The sequence below is a fragment of the Orbicella faveolata genome, unplaced genomic scaffold, assembly GCF_042242905.1.
Source record: "Orbicella faveolata isolate gen_17 unplaced genomic scaffold, um_ofav_v1 contig_35, whole genome shotgun sequence".
Taxonomy (NCBI): domain Eukaryota; kingdom Metazoa; phylum Cnidaria; class Anthozoa; order Scleractinia; family Merulinidae; genus Orbicella; species Orbicella faveolata.
The window spans coordinates 15,563,069-15,586,347 of NW_028301564.1; the positions used below are offsets into that span (position 1 = coordinate 15,563,069).

General features: G+C 39.2%; 3 protein-coding genes across 3 annotated transcripts; all 3 read right to left on the minus strand.

Annotated features, from left to right (window-relative positions):
• Positions 1-256: 256 nt before the first annotated feature.
• Positions 257-5,826, minus strand: LOC149103465 (putative Ras-related protein Rab-33). The gene is made up of 2 exons (XM_089274000.1): positions 5,333-5,826; positions 257-2,852 (listed from the first exon to the last, which is right to left on the minus strand). Exons 1-2 carry the CDS (start codon positions 5,534-5,536, stop codon positions 2,325-2,327), a joined length of 732 nt encoding a protein of 243 aa, XP_089130126.1. The 5' UTR covers positions 5,537-5,826; the 3' UTR covers positions 257-2,324.
• A 1,877-nt stretch (positions 5,827-7,703) lies between these two features.
• Positions 7,704-8,917, minus strand: LOC110066063 (5-hydroxytryptamine receptor 1E-like). The gene has a single exon (XM_020773263.2). It carries the CDS (start codon positions 8,831-8,833, stop codon positions 7,742-7,744), a length of 1,092 nt encoding a protein of 363 aa, XP_020628922.2. The 5' UTR covers positions 8,834-8,917; the 3' UTR covers positions 7,704-7,741.
• Positions 8,918-11,472: 2,555 nt separating this feature from the next.
• Positions 11,473-19,522, minus strand: LOC110066073 (uncharacterized). The gene is made up of 2 exons (XM_020773273.2): positions 18,902-19,522; positions 11,473-15,203 (listed from the first exon to the last, which is right to left on the minus strand). Exons 1-2 carry the CDS (start codon positions 19,287-19,289, stop codon positions 13,165-13,167), a joined length of 2,427 nt encoding a protein of 808 aa, XP_020628932.2. The 5' UTR covers positions 19,290-19,522; the 3' UTR covers positions 11,473-13,164.
• Between the last annotated feature and the right edge of the window lie 3,757 nt (positions 19,523-23,279).

Consider the following 23,279-nt stretch of genomic DNA (forward strand, 5'->3'; position numbering starts at 1 on the left):
CATGGTGAACAATATAAGCCACGTACTTTAAGACTTACATTTTTTGAAAAAAACTTTGAAAAAATATCAAAAGCGTTTAGGAAATGACTCAGTGATTGAAAATCTGGTTATCTTGCAAGAGGAAACATGCCCTTGGTGTCTGGGAAGAGCTACAATAGGTAGGGCGATGACACGAGGTAATGATGAGTCGGGGAGGGGTGAGGTGGTATATAAATAAACAATAAAGAGATTTAGATCAATAAAGATTGTTTGGCAGTTAGTCTGAATAATCAGTGCTTTATTTATTAACTAAACTTAACTAACTCCAGGGCAACATTTTAAAACAGCTCTTATGTACATCAATGAGTTCCCTTTTTAACACAAATTCAACTATGAACACTTTCAGCTATTTCCATTTACCTGTTTCAGATTTTCTCCACATTTTCTAGTGGCGGATACTGTACATATATCTAAATGTAATATAAAACTATCTTCATGAAGTCTTGTCTATTTATGGCAATTTATTTGATTCCTGCTTGTTTTTATTTCTCTGTGTATTCCTTAAGAACAATCAGGAAAGAAAAAAGACAAACATTAACATGAAGGATTTTGTACTCTGTTTCCCATTGGTGATTGTGTAGTTCCAAAAACGTCTATTAATACCTCCCCCACAAAAGGGATTTTTTGTAAGACCTTCCCCCCTCCCCACACACACACCCCTCTGGAAATACCAGTTAAGAAGTTAAGCTTCATACATTTCTTTAAATTTTGGGGTCTTACCAGAACCCCCACACTCCAGAAAATTCCAATCCCTTCTGGGGGAGGAGTGTGGATATTTTCTGGAACTACAAACTGTAAGTTATAACTTCCAACAATAATATTTTATTACAATACATGTGGCTTCCCTTGAATTTATGTCTCTTGGTCAATTTAGTCTTATCATTTCTTACTATTAATCTCAGTGTTCTTACTATTAATCTCAGTGTATTGATAGATTACTATAAATCAAAGGTGCTGCAGCAATATTCAAGAATTGAATTAATTCACACTGTTATTTGAAAGTCCAATAAACTCTGTTTTGCTACTGAGATACCTCTTGGATCAGAACACAAAGAAAGTCATGTCTCGTAGCGCAAGGCTAGTCGTGATAGTGGACTTTTCAGTCAGGCTAATGTTTTCTATCCTTTGCTTGCACGATGGCAAGAAGAAATGTTAAGTAAGAGATAAGTGAGAAAGTGTGAAACATTTTGGGGGCTAGTGTGAATGACTTTCAGGCTAGAACATCACAGTTACAGTTTGCCTGAGGGGCGAGCCTGAAAACTGGTTTACTTTGGATCCTGTTTGATAATAGGGAGTTTAAGAAAACCACAACAAAAGGTCTAATGAGAGCAGCACAATGGCTGTGCACATGCATTATAATATTCTTTGTATATTTCTTTGCTGTCCTCTGCAAAACAACATCATGAAACAACCAAATTCTGGGTTGTCTAATTTTTGTAATTATTTTCATTTCAAATTTATCGTTGTGTCCTAAATTCAGTTTTGTGATTGTTTGACAGTGATAAACAAACTAAATGACTTTACGGCACTGTGAGATTCCTAGGTAAACAAAATTAATATAAAATTAATTTTCCTTAATTGACATTCTCCTTGGCATTGACAATGTGGTTACTTAAACTCCCTATTGACCCAATCATGCCCTCCTTACTAGTCGCTATGACAAATGTGGACCAAGGAGGGTCTGATTACAGGTTAAAAATCAGAATGAGTAAAAATGATCGAATCATATTATATTATTACTTCTGAGCTATGTGCACAAAAATAATTTGTTGAGTTCTTTAAGCACAAAGTAATACCTAAACCACAGGAAAAGTGCATACATTCATAAAGAAGCAAGAGAAGCAACCAAGTGACTTCCGCACTTCTTATAAATAAGTGTTCTTAAATTCCCAAGTGCTTAACAAATAGCTCAACAAATGTAATTTTCTTTCCTACAATAATTCACAGATTGGGAATACTCAAACTTGTGGCATAATCCATGTGCATTATATTGCTAAGTAAATATACATGAACATGGACAAGCCACATGCTTTTATTATTACATCTTTATCAGGAAAAGAAATAGAATCTCACCACTTTTTGTAGAATCTCCCGCATTTTTTTTTTATGGGTCTCCTGATTTCCTTTTATCAGGGGTTGGCAGATCTGTATTACTGTCCTGTTATGGGAGATGTCCTCCAAGAGGAGGCTTCCCTTTGCAAAGGTCCAACTGTATAATGAAGTATTTGTAACTGACTAATGTAAATTGTGAACACTTTTTATTATGATGAGCCTTACTTTCTTGATCACGAGGATTCGCAACAATTCTTCTTCTGATGTCCAGTTTCATTCTTGAGTTTAATTTTCTTCTGTGAATTTCTAAATTTCCCTGATTTAGTTCTTGATTTGGTGCTTTCGACTGATGACTCCAGAGACGTGTAACGTGGAAGTCTATCCATAAAACTTTTTGACCGTACAAGTTTGTGAGAGAGTGTTAGAAAAATGGATTCAATTGTCTCCAGTTCTTCATCATTTTTGGTTGAAATTTCCCACATGGGCATGCTGTGGAGGTCTGCAAATTTTCTTGCTTGATTTGAGCTAACTATTCTCTCATGAATGAGGTCACACTTGTTCCCAATCATAAGTTTTGGGACTTCTCCCTCACAATCAGTCAGACCGTAGTGGCCATATTCATCAAGCCATGTTGCCAATGCCTTGAATGAACCCTCTCTCGTGATGTCATACATGAAGATTACAGCACTCACATTCCTATAATAATGAACCACCATGCTTTTACGAAATCTCTCTTGACCAGCTGTATCCCAGATTTGTAGCTAGAACAAGTAAAACAGAAAACAGATATAAATATAATAAGTAAATACACTTTTAATTTTGTTAGAGCAGTTTTCAATGGGCCATTTCCGAGGTACCTTGTGCCTCTGTTTCAAAACAAGACCTTGTACAAAAACTTTCATATGAAAATGAGTTTGATTTGCATGAAAAAGAACCTGTGGATGGAACACATTTTCATAGGAATAGTTTTGCACAGATTCATTTTGACACAGAGGCAAAAGGCAACTTGCAAGATGCCTATTGAGTGTTGTGAAACCAGAACCAAACCAATAGAGCGGTTTTCAATTGAGTGTCGTAAAACCAAAACCAAACCAATGACTTACCAATTAAACTACTCAGCCAATCTCAAACCGTAGTAAAACCAAAACCAAAGTAACTGCCTGATTACTTTCAACACTCAAATGAAAACCACTCTAATATGTACAAACAAAACCAAAACCAATTAAGTAATTGACTGACTGTAGTGGATACTTTCGATTGAAAACTGCTCTAAAATCCATCCTGATTATTATGGCTCTATTATAGTTGGTATGGTATAAAAACTACATTAGTGTAAGTTTCTCATCTTACACATACCAGGCAGGTACACGTAAATACAAACCTGTCAATCTCTAGGATGTGGAATATCAAACATATCAGTGAAAATCAGCTATCAAACCTTTTGTTCTGAGACCACCATGAACTGCTAAGGGATTTTGATCAGGATGGGGAGGGGGGATGATAATTGTGATTTTACAAGAACTCCTTCAAGCTACCAAAATATGATCTAATTTTAAGCAAATTGAACAAATTTATTTTCAAACCTAAGAGGTACCAGAGAAGAAAAATAAATTAAGATTTATTGAATTTTTACACCAATATATTATTATCCAGACCAATTTAATTTTTCCACTTTATTACAAGAAACAGAATTAAATTAGAATCAACTAAAAGAGCATTTTTTTTAAAGGGGCAGATATTTTTAATAATTGAAGGGTTTCATGTAAAAAGGGCATATGTGACATTTTGGGTTGATTTTTATTTTTTGCAGGATCGAGCTAATTTTTGGCAGACTGACTGTTTTGACATGAAAAGCATCGTTGCGTAATTGTTTTCGTTGATTTGCGCTTCGTTTTCAAGAAATAACGTATGCCAAAAACTCAGTCTTCCAAGGGTACCTTTTGGAGATCTTTTGTTGAGCGAAAAACAAAAGAAACCTTTGTTTTGCTAAACAATGAAGTCACTGAAGCGTGGTATTTGTCACTAGTTTTATAATTCATATAATTACGCAATTCTCTTGCTGTTGCTTTGTTAGTGCAAGCGAATAAGGCGCTGAACTGGCCGGATACGAGTTTGTTTTGTCGTGACACCGGTTCGATACGAGGTCGGTCAATTTTTTTTTCCGGTCTATTTCTCTACTTTTTCCAAAAATCAAAACATCTATTTAAAAAAATCCATGCTGTCGAAGCTGCTAAAAGTAACCATTTAAGTTTGCACCACATCAAAATCCACCGTTCAGAAAACTGAGTTTTTTTTGCATATGTCATTTCTCGAAAACGAAGCGCAAATCAACAAAAACAATTACGCAACGATGCTTTTCATGTCAAAACAAGTCAGTCTGCCAAAAATTAGCTCGATCCTGCAAAAAATAAAAATCGGCCCAAAATGTCACATACGCCCTTTTTGCACAAAACCCTTCCATTGAATATGAATCTAGTTCCAGTCTTTTTATCTCTTTTTATATGTATATTTTTAGATTTCTTATATAACTTTTTACATTTTTGCATATTTATATATTATTTTATTAATTATTCATTTATTATTTTATGCAGGACCCATATTGACAGCAGTTTTTATAACTGAAATGGTCGTCCTACATAAATATGTTTATTTATTTATTTATTTATTTATTTATTTATTTATTTATTTATTTATTTATTTATTTATTTTAAATGCCATTGAGGTGCAACTATGACCCTATTGGTACAATATGGAATTCCTTCTTTCATGCTCTATAGTCAACAAAACATCTTTCAAAACCTCATCAATTGGATTCATGTACAGCACCTCCCATATAACAATGGGGACAGACTGAGTGCATAACAAAAGGTAAAGATATCAATTTGGTTATTGTATGTCACACACCAACCAGATACCTATTGGCTGTAAAAACAAAAGGTTCTTAAATGTTTGACTTGTAAGCTCGTGGGAGCATTTTCTCGACTAACATTTCCCCTAAATGAGCAATCAATATTTTTTTGACAAACTCGGGCTATTAGAGTATACGAACCCTTCGCAGAACAAGCCAAAACAAAATAGGACATGTTAAATATTACATTAAAGTGTCACAGAAATTGAAACGTCAACACAGCTACTAACTCCATTTAAATTCACAATCATGCAGTTATCATAATAAAAGCTAACCGTGAAAATTACAGCAGTCGCACATCAAACCGCTAAGCGCAAGCTTGAATAAACCTACCCGGATGTTTGCACCATCCAACTCGAGTTTTCTTTCCCAGAAATCAACTCCAATTGTAGCCTCTGTTCTCTCCGGGAATTTTCCGGTCGCAAATCTATGAGCAAGGCAAGTCTTTCCCACGCCACTGTCGCCGATTATTATGATCTTAAATACTTGCTCCGGAGTCTCACGTTCGCCGTCTTCGTCTACTTTGTCGTAAAACATGGTAGTATTGATTCTATATAATAGGTAAGTGGAGAGCCAATGGAGGAAACTTGCCCGAATTGAGTCGAAGTCTGCGGTCCGACGTCATGTCACGCGCAGCTTTGCGCGCTCATCACGGATTCCTGACGCAAGATGGCTAAATTTCCCATCAACTGGACCAACCGTGGACTTAAATATGTCATTAACAGAAAAGGAAGCCTTGAAGTGTTAAAATCAACCGCGATATTCGAATCGACCGTGTGTCTACCTGGAAGTCCAGACTGAAAAATACTTCTCGAATGTTGCTATTGCCAAATATGGGGGACTAACCGCAGGTTGTGATACTTGAGGGCTCACAAATCTTTTGGGCTTGAGTGGGCTTGGAGTTCTCGTGGTCGTCCTCGTGAGGTTCGTGTGCGCGAAGTCATTAACTTAGTCTTAATTTTATTGTGTTCCATACCTGAAAAGTACGATTTGATAATACGAGTCGAGTAAACCCTCTTAGCACGTCTGGTTCATTACTAAATAGGAAGCATTTTTCGTGTTTCTATCGTGTTTTAAAAGCCACTCAGCTGTGTTCTGTTGGAAATCCGCGAATCTGATTGGTTCTCTCATCGTTTTTTATTCGCCGGATAGACAATAATCGAGCGCGCTGCTCTTGAAACTGAGAGCTATTCTTAAGTTTAGGTTTATTTAAAAAACACACAAAATTGTAAGTTTTGTGCTCTAATCCTTTAGAGTGTCTACTAAAACGATTACAGTACTCGCCTCGGTTTTGTATGAACAATAGTCAACTCGGCTGTACGCCTCGTTGCATTGACTGTTCGCTCATAGAAAACGAGGGCTTGTAATCTAATTGTTAAACTGATACTGAATGTTGGATGAGGGTGACAGGCTCCTGGTTGAATAGTTTTAAAAAGGACCAAAGTCTAAAACAAGGCAAACTATCCCAAAGCATTTTAATACACATTTTATCTGTTAAATATCTGTTTAAAATCATGCTTATCTTACAGTTTGCATAGTGTTAAACTTTTACATCATTTTAGAATATATTGAAACTTTTAGTCGTGGAGATACTAACATAATTGTTGCTTCTCTAAAAACTCTAAAATCCGAGTTAAAACAAAGCTATTAATTATGTTTGTATGTGATTAATAAATTCCGCGTTATTAAGTAAGTGTTTTATTTTGGGGAACTCAAAATAGTTAATTTCCCGAGCTTAACAGATTGGGTCACATGATGTAGATCTCGTATTTCAAGGGCTTCAGTGGCTCATTTTCATTTTGTTCATGTTCGGTTCACACGCCTTTTATTTCGTTCAGTATTTTGTACCTACCCATCCCTCCCTTAGGAGGGCAGAGAGGTTTTACTGTTTATCTTTCGTTTATTCATCTCCTTCTGGGGAGATCGCGAGTTTAATAAAGCCTCTCTTCGTGTCAAACAATTGGTGTCTCAGTTCCATTTGTGTAGTGCTTGTTTTCGACGGGAATTAAGACTAAGTAAGTAAGTTAGGCTTTATTAAAGTGACTGACTCTTAGCTGTTAGACAGTAAAAGTGGGTGTCGAAAACATCCGATCTAATAAGGTTCCTATCTGAGTATGCATATATAAACAATAGCCTCCATTTTGCGCGAAAATATGCCAGGATATTTGTCCGCGGAAATTATCTGTTCCGAGAAGCGAACAGTTTTCCGAGAGCGTAGCTCGATCGAGGAAAACTGTGAGCTTCGAGGAACAGATAATGTCCAAGGACAAATATTCGAGCATATTTTCGCGCCAAATGGAGGCTATTGTGTTTATTATTCTTCAAATCTTTTTCGCAACACGCGCAGTTTTGAAAATTGAGGAAATTTCTCGGATATTCCCCAGTTTTGGCTGGGGAATATTTGGTCACGTGACGTATTTAGACCAATCGCGCGCGAGAGAGAATATTTGATGTATTAGAAGTGTTCTCTTTTCAGGGTATTTTCGGACTTGTGCCCAGTCAATTCACAAAACTGTGCAGGCGCCGTTGCATTCGATTCGTCGATAAAGGGCGGGAAACAGGGAGCACGGGGCTTGATGGTTATTGTCACCGTAGTCCTGTAACTCCACGCGCACCGCCGGTTTTCAACAAGAGAATTTTCATCCTCTTCGGCCAGGGCGGGGGGGGGGGGGGGGGGGGGGAGGCGCAGTTGGCTCTGGCGATGATCATTGCCAAATATTCCCGGTATTTTTTGTCGATCTTTTACCTCATCTGTGTTTGAGGAGAAAACTGTCTGTAGAATTTCCTACCAGTTGACTTTAAAGCGTTCCTAAATTGCTTGTACTTCCAAGTATAGATTAGAGGATTCAAACAACTGTTTGTATATCCTAGCCACAGACAAATCAGACTCACTTTGGAGTTAATCTTTTCCATCATTATAATGTCTAGGATTAGTGTAAAACAAAACGGAGTCCAACAAAGGAAATACGCTCCAATTACGACCAAAAAACTCTTTGCAGTTCGAATATCTGAAGCGTGTGGCTGCCTTTGAGTTTGTTTGGACGCCTGGGGAAACGAAGCAGTAATTTCAAAAGTGCTCTCAGCGGTTACTTCGGGTTCGATGGTTGACGCAAAAGAACCACTTATCATTTCTGGTGGTTGGCGGCTATTACGGCTATTAAAACGTTGCACATTTATTCTCTGAACGTGCGAACGAGCGATTCGGAAAATTTTCCAATAGCATACTGCCATAACAGTTAAAGCGAGGCAGTAAGTTAATCCAAGAACAGCAATGGCAAAGATAAGGGCTTTGCCCGATCCCGACCAGTCTTTTCCGATATCGCAGTTATCCAGATTGGGAATAAAACAAAAGTAAGAACTGACGCCAAATTTTGGCGGAAGAGCGCAGAACGTAGCGTAAAGCCAAATAAACGCACAAGCTGCGCTCGCTTTTCTGGGGCTTACAACAGCCACGTACTTAAACGGCTTAGCAATAGCAAACCATCGATCAAACGACAACAGTTGCAAGTTCATAATTGAACAGATGCAGAACAAAAAGTTTGCAAAGCCAATAAATTCCTCGAAAGCCAATCCAAGACGGAATTTTCCATGAATTAAGGTGTCCACAGAAGTTGGGATAACTGTGAAAGCGACAAACAGGTCAGCTAGCGCCAAATTCATCACAAACCAGTTAGATTCCTTGCGGTTCAGTTCCTTTGTGCGCAAAATTACAAACACGACCAATAGGTTCCCAGAAATCACTAAAACATTCACCACCAGAAGTCCTAACGAGGATATAATAATTTCCGTGGAGGACCAGTCTTTAGTAATAATACCTGAGCGATTAAGCGACATACTAGTAAACGGTGATTTCTTCTCTGACCAAAGTAGAAAACAAAAGCTAGCCGCCTTGATCACAGACCGCCAAATATCCCACCAAGATCTTTCTAAGCTGCAGGTGCTTACTTAAGGAAAATGAGTAAAAGCATTGGTCACCTTGGTAACTCCCATTTAGCACAACTGTATTTCAAAACGATTGCGAACTTAGAAGTTAACTTCTACGTTTTGTGTTTTACCATATGTCATTTCCCTCTCTGAAAGGTGACAGCGGTAAAGCGATTTGGGCGTTGGAATAGGTGCATATGTATAATTTATCGAGAGCTTTATGATAAATGTAACGAAATTAAATTGTCCATTTGCTCTTGTTGTATCAACAACTGTTCTAACAGCTCGTTTCACTTTAATTTGGCGACCAAGTAATGACGATTGACTTGTAGGTTTATTAATTGACACCTGCAATTCCACAAGCCCTATGGGAGAAAAATAAAAATTGAACCGAACGTTAGGCGCAAAATATACGAACACCTCAAACGTTACATGTAATTTACTGAAAAAAGAAAAGATGAATCTATGATTAAAAAAAAGTAGAAGCGGAAATGGAAACAAAATTTGCATACTAATTAGCAAAATGTAGATGAAAGCACCGCGCCTAATAGTTTTCATTTCAATGTTCATACATTACCGAAAATTAAAGTTCTGAAAGCAACAATCCTTTAACTTTCGTTTTAATATTTAACAGCCTTTCTAAATTATGTCTATCGTTTCTTTTCCAGGGTTGCATTTTTTAAGAGGTCGGTACTGGCAACCAATCCATCTTAATAAAATGAAGATGTTTTTTGTTTATTTAGAGGATGAAAAGGATAGCTTTGTTGAAAAGAATATATAAATTACATCAAACGTCAACAAAGAATAATATATTGCCTTTGGAATAAGGGTCGCCTAAATAAATATCATATCAGTATGGTATCCTTGATCTATCCGAATATTTTTTACCATTTTCACTCATCACAATAATTCAAGTTCCCTTTGAATTCATTACTTTCGCATGGTCATTACTATTGGTCCAGAATGGACAGGGAGTATTCCGTTATATAAGTATAAAGAGATGCGCCTTAGCGGCGCCAAAGGCTTTGGTTTTTTCAGCCGTTTCGGTCTGAAATAGGGTGTAGAGTTTTAGCATTGTGGTGTGAAATAGGGTATACACCATGGTCTTGAATTGATTATGCTTTTTAAATGAAACTGTGATATCTTCCCACTCCTCTCTCGCCCCAGTCTCACCCCGGGAGCGGGAAGAAGAGAGTCCCTGGTGACGAGGTTGACTCTTTTTGTCCAGGAAGCTAGATTAAGATGGCCGAACACAGTTTTCGCGCGCGCTTTTGCTAATGCAATTCAACGCGTGCACAAGGATTGCAAAAAACAAACATGCCGTCAATTAATAGAACGATCATTTTATTTACTCAACACCCGCAGTATCTGTGTTATTTTTCTCTATAATTGAACGCAGTGTATTGATGGCTTTAGTCTTTTATCGCAAATATATGTTAGAAAAGGTAAAGATGCAAAGAACTCGGCAATAGGCCCTTTGCAGCTGGGGTCACGTGACCAAATTTTTCCTAAAAAATTTTTGTACTATGGGCTATAACTTAAAGAATACCAGAAATGGAAAGAGCGCATCGAAAATACCAAAATGGCCAAGTTTGAGGTCCCAGGAAAAAACGAGTAAGTTTATACCATAGTTTGAATTTTCGGAAAATTTAGAGGATTCGTATAGAAAATGTTGCTGGAGAGCAAGGCCTTGCTCTCCAGCAACATTTTTCCATACAAATCTTCTTATTCTTTCACAAATTCAGACCATCATAAAAACTCATTCTCTGATGATGGGGGCCTCAAACTTGGCCATTTTGATATTTTAGACATGCTTTTTCCATTTCTGGCATTCGTTAAGTTATAGCCCATAATTTTATGAAAAGTAGGTCACGTGATGGCTTAGCTGCAAAGGGCCTATTCTCAGCTTTTTCTTTGTTACCGAAAGAACCCAGTTAAATGCAGCGCATGCGTAGTAAGTAAAAAAATTGCGATTGAATGAAAAGTTGCACTCTCGGAAATACGCCTATTTCTCGAGAACCACTCATTAGAATTTCACGAAATTTGGCACGAAAATACTTTAGGAAATAAGTAACTGGAGCATCGAAAATTGAACTTTAACAAAGGAAACGCTAGATATTCCAGTAAACCTTCAACAAGGGATAATTAAAGATCTCTCTGTTAAATTATTAGCAAAATTGTGTTAACTTGTGAGAATCGTTACAAGTTTGTTGCGTGCAAATTATAAAGAAAATCTAATGACTAGATTTTCTACAAATAAACAAAACCGATTTTAAAGGCCTGTTTATTTTTATTCGTGTTGCCATGGCAACGGCACATACGTCAACTTAACCATCAAAAAACTTAAGTTTGTGTTGTTAACTTGCTTACTGCCAGTTTTGGCGACCGAGAGATCAAGGGTTTCAGAGAAATAGGTGAATGAAACACAGGTATCAAAAACCGTGTTCAGCCACCTTAAACCTTGGTAAAGGTATAATTGCTGAGTAAAAGTAAATTTACTAAGTGTACTTGTGTACAGCAAACGCTATCAAGATCTCAGAACAGATGAATGTCGGTATCAATAAGAGTTAATCATTCCTCTAAATATTATAACCAAAGTGAAAACAACGACAGATGGTCGAGTCTTAGTTACATAATAAGTCAAATTTGTCTCGCATTTTGATAGGTTTACTTACAATCTACCGGAGGACAGACATACAGATGACGTCATTAACTTTTTTTTTTTTCGGTTTCTTAATAATGTAAAACAAATAGATTCCATGTTGCCGTGCGTCCGTTCCGTAATAGATCACAGAAGACGTCAAAATGCGGTACGAACATCAGTGAAACACTCGGCTATCGCCTCGTGTGTTTTTGTTACCACATTTTGACGTCATCTGTGATCAATTACTGAACAGACGCCCAGGAACCATGGAATCTACCTGTTCAACTGACACGGAACCGAACATTCTCCCGATTTCCTTCGGTCCAGATTTCGGTCCAAAGGTGATATTCGATAAAATACAAAACTTATCGTTTAACATTTAATCTGCGTCAACGTTGGCTAGGGTCCTCTCTTCCTTTCTGAGGTTGAGAATCAGGATACCTCCGCTATATCTATGAACTACAATTGAAATAATTCCAAAAATAAACAACGCCTGTCTTCTGAGCTAATATCTAAAAATATTTCTATTAATAATAACTCTTCTTTTTTAATAATATATACTGACTGCAGTCCACGATTTCATCCTCTCCGAAAACTGGTCTGGACGTGGAGTCCATTACACTGAATTGACTGAAAACCAAATTCTCAACAGAAAAAAAAAGCTATAGAGTGCAGGAAACGAAAGGATATAAAACACACGTCTTAGAATGCTGTAAAGATTTTAAAAACGGCTTACATCAAAGTACATAGTTCCTTTTGGTCGTGAAACATTTCACAAGCCATAAAATAAGTAAAAATGTTTGTCTCTTATTGTGACATTACTGGATCATCAGTACAGTATCGTAAATTTTAGATATGCTGAAGATTTTGTTCTTGTCTTCTTAAAAATTGGAATGTTCGCGCTTCAAAGCGGGACTCCGACAAACATTGTTTCGTCCTTAAAATGCAGGAGCTGTTAAAAAAACAATTAATAATAGAATTTCCCGGCTTATCATTTAAAAATGCTCTTAGCTGAACTGTTGAATTCAAAAAGAAATACTCGGAGAAGAAGCACTAAAAATGCTCTCTCCTTCCCTTGACCGTCAACAATGCGAGCACTGACCATCGCGCGCACTTCGTTGACGTAAGAATACTTCCCGATTCTCATCTACCGACTAAAACACAGTCAAAGTAAAGGTATTGCCTCAGAATAACGTTATATAAACAACAAGTCATGTTAGAGACGTACCATTATTTTTTGAGTGCGGGGGGAGGAAGGGGTGGGGGGGGGGGGGGCGAAATTTTTTTGGGGCTTGAAAATTTTTTTTTCTTGTCTTTTGGTTGTGCATGATTTTTTTGGTGGGTAATAGCTTGTGCACTACTCGGAAATTTTTTAAGAGGACCTGAATGGTAGAAAGCATTTGTTCGCCTATTTTCTTTCTCCCCTTGCACGACTATTTTTTAGCAGTTTTTGCTGTGCAGGAGTTTATTTTTTGGAAAGTGGCAGCTCACCCACCCACTCCCTCTCAAGAAAATAATGGCACGTTCCTTAATAGGCAGCCAATGTGGCGAAATTTCTATCTTCTGTTTATGAAGTATAAGCATTATATAATATTGATCAAATAATACCAATAAATGTCAAGCTGTCATTGACACCCTCGTCATTGAACGTTTTGTAGAGACCCAGCGGCTTGCCCTCGTTATCAGTTCGAGTCTCCTCATATCTGTCGACGTCTTCGGTCAGCGTCACTTCCGACGCCGATGTGGAAGTCATTTCCTCGATACAAATATGTTCGCTGCTAACGCCGTCCGAAGGCGAACCGACATGCTGGTAGTAATTGTGGTTTGGATGAAGGACAGGTTGAAATTTAGCCGTTCCTTCTGCATGGTTTACGTCTCCGTTGCACACGCAGTTAGTTACTTTGTCATTGATCATGCTTGTGTCGTAACAAACAGGTGACGAGCAGTCATTTCTGGTATAGGGTTTCTTCTTTGGTAATAGTCCCGCGGGTTGGCCCGCGGGCTGTTTTGGCTGCTTTCGCAAGGGACTGCTGAGAGGAGTCCTTTTAGGAGACGCAGGCGAGCGTTTGACTGGTGTATAGTACCTTCCCTTAGGAGCAACTGTGACGCGCATCGCTGTACTCGGAGGAGCTGTATAGCCGGGAGTTTTTCTCTCCAACAGCTGTTGTAAAGGAGACTCGTAATGTGGTCCCATGGTTGGGCGAAAAGAGAATTGTCGATTTGCCAACCTCACAACCCCTGGCTCCGTGAAAGATTTACTTCGGACAACTACTTGACGATTTGAATTTTCTCTCAGGCGCGGAGTACTGTTTGGGGTGATAAAACTCCGGGGGGTACCCGGGGGTGACAGGGATCCCCCTTTCTTCCGGGGCGTTTCCTTCTTCAAGGAGTTGTTCCGTGAAAGCGGTCGTTGTTGTGTCGTATCCAGAGGTCTGACAACTCCGATATTACACGAACTCGGTCTAGATATGTGGATCGTTTGTCTGGCTGGTGTATTGCGAATGATATCGCCGTAGTTCATTCTCAGTCGCCTGTCCCAGGTTCCTGGAGCACTATCGGTCGAAATCTGCCGCGCGACTCTGGTACTTGCAGCGGAGAATGAATTGCTCCGCTGAACGGGCGCGGGGCGTTTTTCCGCCGCTGCGAAAGACTTACTTCTGGCAAGCTCCCGAGGTTTCGGAACTGTTTTCTTAGCTTCTCTTTTAGCGGGCTCTTCAAGCTCCTTATTAAGAACAGGGGCGAACAAAGAAGGATTATCCGCCGGAGCCGATAAAGCTCTTTTGTTTCTGAATTGAAGACGAATACTCCGTTCTTTTCTCGACAGAGACAGTGACGTGTCCTCTTGACCCGCGAGCGGTGCGGGACACCGTGTATTAGTTACTTGAGGGGGAGGGGAGGGTGAGGGTATCGTTTGCTCCTGTATGGTCTCGGGTTTGGTCTCCTGCTTAGTATCTTCAGACACTTCTGCTACAGAAAGCGTTTTTCCCTTGATGAAGCACGTTATCTGATCAAGCACGCCTTTCTTCTGTTTCTTAGCTTTCTTAGTTGCTCCTTCGCTGCTAGTTTCGCTCGCTGTTTCTTCCAGCATTTGGGGCGTCGGAGGTTTGTCCTGGGTTCCTCGTTCTCCACACTTTGATTCTACATGATCAACTGGTGTTTTGCAGTCGGGCGTTTCCTCTTCCTTTGTTGAATTTTTAACTTTCCCATTTTCCTTGTCCTTTGCACTCTCTTTTTCTTTTTCTTTTTTCTTTTTCTTAGCTTTTTCAGCTTTGGCAGACTTTCCTTTGGAAATGACCTCGCACGCAACGCAACGAGATTCCTTCGCTCCATGGCCGTCGCCATTTTCTTTCGGCGCGTCCGCGGGTTTATCAAATGGACTGTGATTGGAAACGAAATACCCGTTGCCCGTGTGATAAATTTTCCGTTCTTTGATCAGAATTCCCAGGCAGTCGTGAATCACGTTTAGTTTGGGGACGTGCACATATTGGTATGTCTTGGCGAGATGTTCAGCGATGGATTGCTGTGTGGCTGTTAACTGGCTGCCATTAAGGGAGGCTATGGTCTCCATTAACGACATGGTCAAAGGCAGGAACGGTGCTTGTTGAATGACCTCCATGCCAATCGAGCTAACTGCACCTGTGGAAGGGCACAAATTTGGAGCAAATGAGACAGAAGAAAGAAAGAAAACTAACCATTGACAACAGCAGAGTAAAAGTTACTGAAAGCTCTGCTTAAATGAGCTACGTCACGGTTTGCGCATCTCGAAAAGTTTAGCCTAAATTTTTCAAGTTTGTCGATTGTAATCCGCGTTAATCTTCTCCATCCTTAGCCATCCTTGTTCCTTTATCGTTTATTATGATCTCAAAATATCATGACTGAGCTCCTTTAATTCAAGTCAAGCACAGAGTGGGCAAGCCAACATAATAACCAGACAGCAAAAGCATTAGATATTAATTCGTTAATCCGCAAAGTGTTTGAAACAACCAAGCTGAGGGACAGACGGATCTTAGTATACGATAGCGTTTCTGCTTAATTGAATGACGAAAAGATTTAATTTCACGTTCAGTGAAGGGTGGTTATAAAGGAAAGGAAGATTTAAGGCTACATAACACTTATGTTAAAACATTTTGCCGAGCTTTTCTTGCCTGAAATGTCATTCATCTCCCGCCCTCAGACTGAGATTTCAGGTTGAGACATTTCTCGCTATCAAAAGTGACTTAAAAATAATCACTTGTAATAATTTGGCCCGCCGGCTGCACCGATCCCAGTTTTTAAACACAATACGTGCTATTCTTAGTACTAGAGTACCTCTCACATCAATAATGAGCAATTTTTTGGACTTGTTCTGTCGGCACGAGACAGAAAGCCAATTTATAAGCTAATTGGTGGCGTGTGATCACGAGCGGCAATTTGTGAAATATGGGCCAGTCAACTAACGAATATCATACGAGTCACAGCAACTTCAGCCAATCACATGACTTTGATTTTATTGTGAGCTGCCACCGCGTTCGTGGGCGCACTCATGGGAACAACAGACTGTTGAATTAAATTTTCCAGCTTTGGGGCGCGATGTCGCGAAAACTAGTCGTACATGCAAAATTATTTCCGATGGACATGGAATTGCGCGTTTCCAATTGAAGAACTTTTAACGAGCTGCTAAATTAACGAAATCAAGATTAATACATTTTGTTAGCAATTAAGATGTGTATTATCGTCGTGTATTAGGATGCACACGAAAACAGCCAAAGCGCGCGTCGCGTGAGAACGAGCGTGCGAGTTCGCTCGCGTGTAATTAAAAAAAGAGGCGAAAATTTATTTTAGTTGTGGGAAGTATCACCTTTCAGCGGAAGCAAACATTTTCCTGCCTTTTAACGACAAATTCCTATTTCGCCAATTGCATGCAAGGGGTCAAATGAAACTCGCTATTTTTATACTACATTGGTTAGTAGTATGAACTCATAGTTCGAATCCTCCAGCACAAGTTATTTCAAGCGAACAATAACGTTCTAAAGTTGCCCAGGCTTACCGTAATTGAAGCTTGGCAGATAGTAAAGAAGTTAACCTTTGTGAATTAGATCGTTCAATTTGGCGAATCTCGATGTCAGTGACAGATCTGGCTCATTTTATAATAGCACTCAAATCCTTTATTTTAAATCAATTTAGTTTCTCAATAGGAGCCCTTCCTTTATTTCCATGTAGAATTAAAACGAACTGCACTCGGCACCCCCTAACAAACTGCTTTAGAAGTCCCATTTTCTAGAACGTTTCAATGAAATTACAGTTCAAGATAAGTTCACAAAAAACAAATAGGTAACGTCACAATTTAAAGAAAAGAACCATTTGAAACCGCGGAACAGTAGCGAAAGTAGCAATATAAACAGCTGTAAGCTGGTTTTCAGTTGAATGTTCGTTCTTGTGATTATATGTACATTTGCGCAAAAACTGAATCAGCTTAAGTTGTTGTTTTTTCTTCATCTGAGAGCTTCTTTGTTTTACCTTGTGGGATAGTTTCTTTTATTTTGTTTTGACCTAATGGAGGTTATTCTTTCCAGTTATGATGCGGTCCGCCCAAAGCTTTTTGAGAGCTCATGCATGGCAATATACAAAGGAACTGCTTGCTAAAAATAGGTCAGATAAGTTCTCTTTGAATAGAGGAAGAACTGGTATCTGGCAACTGTTTAATGTTTCTCGGGCAGTCATAAAGGTTTTAAATATAATCCTCCTTCAAAAGCCTTTCAACGATCTGGGAGACACTATCAATAGTGCAGTAAAGCCAAATGAACTCCACAGTTTAAAATCCGAACGAACACACATTTGAAACGCATGTCATCTTCAACGAAGGACTTCAAAGCACAGTTTGTTTTTCCACTTGTACAATGTTGAATAGCATTGTAAGCTCAAGTGTATGGTAATTTTTTTCCCGTTTGCATGGTTAGTTCAAAGAACAACACAAGTGGTTTTAACAGAACAAGGCTGTGTTAATCCTGCTATCCGGTGCAAAGACCTCGAAAGACCTCACCGTGAAGGCACATCCGGAATCTTTGAAATGGTTTGCAAATCACTGTGCTGCACTCAGCTCCACTCATTAAAACCACCACACGTAAAAAGAACAATGCGTTACCGAGCTATCAACGAGATAATGAAAGAGAAGTGAATAAAAAAGTGGATTTTTTTTTTTTCATGTTGTCCTTGTTTAAGCCGCTTTTTCAGTTGTCTTTCAAAACGTCAAAAACACAGTTATTAACTCTCCCGCGCGTGGTTAGCCTTAACTACTCAATTCTTTGCCATTTTTGAAAGCTTTCAACAAAAGAAATTACAAAGAACAAATCAACTTAACTTTAGCCTTAAGGGGTTGGTGTTGTTTTGATCAAATTTGCAGATTGAAACTGTTCTGCAAATTGTTTATATGTTTATAAGAATCGACGCAGTTGAAGACGATTTCTGTAATTGCAAGGTTAAGTATCAGTTGAAGTTTTACGAACAGGTTTCTTGTTAAAAGATTTAATTGCTTCGGATTCCAGCTGAATGGCAACCGTACAAATACTATTTAATTGAAAACTTAACGCCTTTCTTCGCCACTCAAGCAAAACCCCCTTGTCAATTTTCTCTAATGGAAAATTCAAATTAGCAACGAAAAAGTAAACTTGCGTCGATGACGCAAGATTAGCTGAGAACTATTCTAGCAAAGTGTGTTTCTCGTTCTGTTGAAACACACTAAATTATTCATAGTTGTTATTTAAAAAGCGACGTTATAAAGGAAATACAGTTTTTCGATGCGCGCGCGATCAAAGATGAGCGAGCGAGACCATTCATTTGAACGAGTTTGAATTAATTAAAGAGAAGTTTCTGTAGGCCAAGGTTGAAACGGCAAAAACGTTCTAGCGGCTTTTATATTTGAGAAGAACCTTGTAAAATATTGTTATCCCGGCTTGTCGAGTGTTATCACTTGTATTGCACCTGTCCAGAATCACCTTGTTTACCAATAACAAAAGTAAAATACCTTACTTGCATAAATTCAATGAATTTCAGTTTATTTATAACAACTGGATCTGGGGAAGTGTTCGCACGAAGGCTAAATTTGTAGCTTGTTAGTCCCCCAATTTGACCACATACGAAACCGCCGAGGTACTATGGATGCAATTAACAAAAATAACATTTAGGAAAACACTTAGCTACAATTGAAATTTCGCATATCACTTTTCATAGCGAACGAATATTCCAACCTACATTGACCAATACGGGAAAGCCTTTTATCTCCACCGATGGTAATCAACAAGGCCGCCGGTCAATTCAGAAAATTGAACTCAATTTGCGAGCAATAAAACTGAACTTACCTATATCACGGATAATAAAGTTATCGGGGCTGCGCAGAAAATGGCGTCTCCAAGCTTCTTTGATGACCTCGACGTCTTCATGCGGTCCCTTGATCAGCAAAGTGAACGGAAAAATCCACCCTTTGAGGCGAATGTCGTCTAAGCTTTCAGACAACCTCGTTAGCATCGTCGAACGGTTTGCTTCCTTAAACTGATCGAATAACTCCAATCCACTTATTTGGTGCACAGGTTTTGAACGGTTATTTTCCACATCGTCTCCCTGTTTTGCATGTTCGCAGTGATGTTGCACTGCGGTTGACGTCGGTCGAAAGACAACCGCTAGTACATTGCTCAGGACAATCGAACATTTCGGCGTCCGGTCCCGTACAGACTTAGCGTTCGAACTCATCCCATCGAAGACAAATCGACTGCTAAATTCGAACTTTCCTTGATCAGCGCTTCGCGAACCAGATGAAGTTGGAACTGTGTTGTTAGTTTTGTAATTCACATATCTGTTGGTGGTTTACAGGAACTATCAATCAGGGCCCGCGATGCCTCAAACAAATGCAAATATTACAACAAAGAACGCAGCGGACAAGAACGTGTTTATGGATGACAAAAGCCCACCGACCCGATGGTTCATGAATATATTTATCATCACCGCAGATTAGCTACGAGCCTGACCAAATGGACATATGAGTTCAGCACAAGTCAAGCGGTCAAGTGGTAACCACATCAATAATTGTTCTGCTTGTGATTTTTGTGCGTCTTCGTGGCGCCTTTAAGAAAATTATTTCACATTTATTCGTTGTTCGTGCGCATATGGCGCAAACTAGCATTCGCGCGCGACAGTACGCGCGTGCGTGTGCGCGAAAAAAATACGCGCTCACGCATGCATAGCATCCGAAAAAGCTTAACCTTGTTGAGGTATTGTCTTTTGAATGCTACCCCATAGTTAACTTCATAACAGCTGCTGGTAGACAGCTACTCTCGAGTGAAAACTGAAAGAAACTTGAAACTTTAAAACTACTAGTTAAGCCGCTTGCAACCTCTGCACTGTCGCCCCTCAATTTAAAGTGTATTCCGCGTGCAAGACACGCGGGCGCGTGCGTTCGCGTTGCTAACTGCCTGTGCGCAATTCTCGTTAAAATTGCAATCATGGTCAAAATTGTACTCGGATGACGCTACATTGCCCGTATTCTGCTCGGTAAGGAAAAGTTTGTCGTTCACAGATTTAATATTTTTATAGTTCATAAATTAATATCTGATCAGCTTTCACTAGGATGTCTCTGAATCATGGCAGTGCTAGCGAAAATTCCTTTTTCTGCTTGGGTAATATACGCCACGTTATAATCTCTGTTTTCCTTTTTTTATCATTTTTGAAGCATAATTGCTCATGTATCATGGTGGCATATAATGACTGCATTATCCAAAGTCCAGCTTTTAGAAATCTTGATAATATTGTAGTCTGTAATTATAATCTACAGTTTCTTTATCATTGGCGAGCCTCGAACTGTTTCCACTTTCTCAGTTCAGCATCATTCTATTGCTTATGTATAACCGGGCTTTATCGGTCCTCACTTGCGACGCAAGCACAAGCATAGACCAGCATAAGCATTAGCATAAGAAGCTTTATGCGCTAGTGGGGACGGCTGCGACCTAAGCATATTAAGCGTTCTTCTTTATGCTTACGCGTATGCTTCTGTCGGTGTTATGTCCACTGAGGACATGGCTAGGAGAAGCATAAAGTGCTCGCTGATTGGCTGAAAGTCTTTCACTTATATTTACGCTTATGCCAACCCCCCCCCCCATCCCCGAGGGGGGTTACTCCCTTATATGGGCTATATAGTGGCCCCAAAGGGTATGGTTTTTCAGCCGTTTTGGTCATAAATAGGGTATCGATTTTAGCCATTTTGATCACTCATAGGGTCTGGTTTTTGCACTCTAGTCTTTAATTGGGCATGTCTTTTAGAAGCTACTTTTTTATCATTATGGATAAGACCGATCAATAAAAACCCTTCACGATGCCTTTAACGTCGGTCTAAACTAGGGAACTATAAATTATAAGGCAGGTCTGAAACAGGGTATTGATTTAGGGTCAGGTCATAACTGAGGGTATTGAAAATCGCAGATTTTGGTCATAAATAGGGTATGGGTTTTGGAAAGCGGGCCGCACACCCCCACCAAATTTTTCTTGGGGTACCCCCCCCCCCCCGTGCCAACCATGTCCCCACTGGACACAATAGCGACATAAGCATAAGCATAAGAAGAACGCAAGATTTCGATATAGTGTGTTCTTATGCTTATGTCCGGTCGTCACCACTAGCGTATAAGCTTATGTTTATGCTTATCAGTTATGCTTGCGTCGCAAGTGATCTAGGACCGGAAGGACGCATACTATACCGAACCCGAGGGCATACAAGAAACTACATGATAAAAGCACAAGCAAGCTTTACTGCCCGGTGAAAGTGACATCAAAATTGTGTGACCAAACTTCAAAAATATAGTATGTTAACAGGAGCCATTATGGCTCCTGATGTTAAACAAACTTTACTTAGAAAAGATGAGATAATATTTCGCGCTTGGTGGGTGGGGGTTCGGGTTGACTTGCTTTGGAACTTAATCAGTAACTACGTTTGCGTAATAAACAGTTTTAAAAGCCTCCAACGTATTTTCTGCAATACCACGTTTCGACCCATTTTGTAAACTCGAGGTGGATAAGCCTTTGTCTAAAAAAAAATTATCAAACATAACTATCGCTTAACTTCACAGTAGACGAAAATGGCCGCCATCTTGAAGTGGACGCAAAAGCTTACTTTGCCCGCGGCGTAAAAACACTCAAATAACTGGAAGCATATTTTGATGTTTTCCTAGACGAGAAAACATATGTCCATCTATGTAGCTTGTGGAAATAAATGACCAGTCGCTTCTACAGAGTAGCTTTGTCAAATCGCGGAGAAAAGAGAAGACCCACGAAATTCAAACAATCGAAATCTGCTGTCCTGACTAAAACCCTACGTGTAATTATATTTGAGGAACGATTGACGTCTTCTTGAACATGGCTGTGTGTTGTTTATTAAGTCACCTGACCTTGTTGACGTATCAACAAGGAGAACGAAAATTCCTCAAACCTTCTACAAAAATAGTCGCTCCAAAGTATCGTGATCATGGTTTTGTAGAAACTGTCTTTAAATGTTGTCTTTACTATAATTCCACCATCTGTAAACGTGTTCTTGTTTACAGGCACAAAAATAACATCGAACGAAAACATCGCCATATGAAGCTGCCTTTATCGTGGCGCGATCTTTTTACAGGATTGAAAGACTTTGAACTCTTAATTAGTGTTAATTCTCTAGGGTTAATTCTTTACCCCGGAAAATTGGTCAAAATTTCAACCGTCAGCTAAGAAATGACGCGAGTTTTTTTTTACATGACAACTAAGACTAGATATCTGCCAAGTTTACTGATAGCTCACCCTAAATTTAATTATATAATATGTCGAATGATTCTCGCATTTTGATTGATTCTTACTTATGATCTATTGCGGGACAGACGCATAGATGACGTCATGAACATATCTTTATTTCTTCATTACATAAAAAAAACAGATTCCATGTTGCCGTGCGTCTGTTCAGTAAAAGATCACAGAAGACGTCAAAATGTGGTCAGGTAAGAACATCAGTACCACTTTACATTACGGAGCAAGTACAATTGTAATTACGATTACATTAGCTCGAGATTTCTATCGCGTGATAGTTGACGAGGGCGCAGCCTGAGTCAACTATTGTGCATAGAAATCGAGAGCGAATAATCTAATCGTTTTAGTATAAATCTACTAGTCGTTCAAAACTTTATCTAAATCCTCTTCACAGACACTTCGAAAACGCAAAGAAGCGGTCGCCAGTTTGTTAACAAGCGCACACGGCAACGCTACTCACCATCTACAACGGAATAGATAGGAGAAGCGTAGCCAATCAGAGAACAGCATTCGTGATAGAACGCTGGTAGATTCGTACTAATACTGAACAGAGGTAGGGAAACATGGAACCTATTTGTTAAAGAAATCATTTGTTAGAGAAATTGCCCAAAATTTAACTGATAACTGGAAATCAAGCCCCTTATCCAGACCCTCTTTCTAGACGGAGGCCCACACAGGGTGCCCGGCTCCCTCAGCCTGATCCGGAAAGACTGTTCCAAGCTGAGGACAAGGCACTGATCCGTTTGACATGGTATATACGGTTAATATCAAACCAAATTGTACATCTCTATTGGTGTATGTTATTGATATGGACTTTTCGTTGATTCTAGACATACGGTTAGGCGCTGAACGAGAAACGTGTCTGATCTCTCACGGAGATTAAGACAAAAAAATAGGATCGTTGTGGTTCTAGAAGTTGTC

Bases quoted from the DNA above. Each gene is read 5' to 3' on its own strand.
- LOC149103465 (XM_089274000.1), bottom strand. From the start codon at position 5,536: ATGTTTTACGACAAAGTAGACGAAGACGGCGAACGTGAGACTCCGGAG. The intron at 2,853-5,332 runs GTAGGTTTATTC...TACTTGTTCTAG, and splicing joins TGGATGGTGCAAACATCCGG to CTACAAATCTGGGATACAGC.
- LOC110066063 (XM_020773263.2), bottom strand. From the start codon at position 8,833: ATGTCGCTTAATCGCTCAGGTATTATTACTAAAGACTGGTCCTCCACG.
- LOC110066073 (XM_020773273.2), bottom strand. From the start codon at position 19,289: ATGAGTTCGAACGCTAAGTCTGTACGGGACCGGACGCCGAAATGTTCG. The intron at 15,204-18,901 runs GTAAGTTCAGTT...GCCCTTCCACAG, and splicing joins CTTTATTATCCGTGATATAG to GTGCAGTTAGCTCGATTGGC.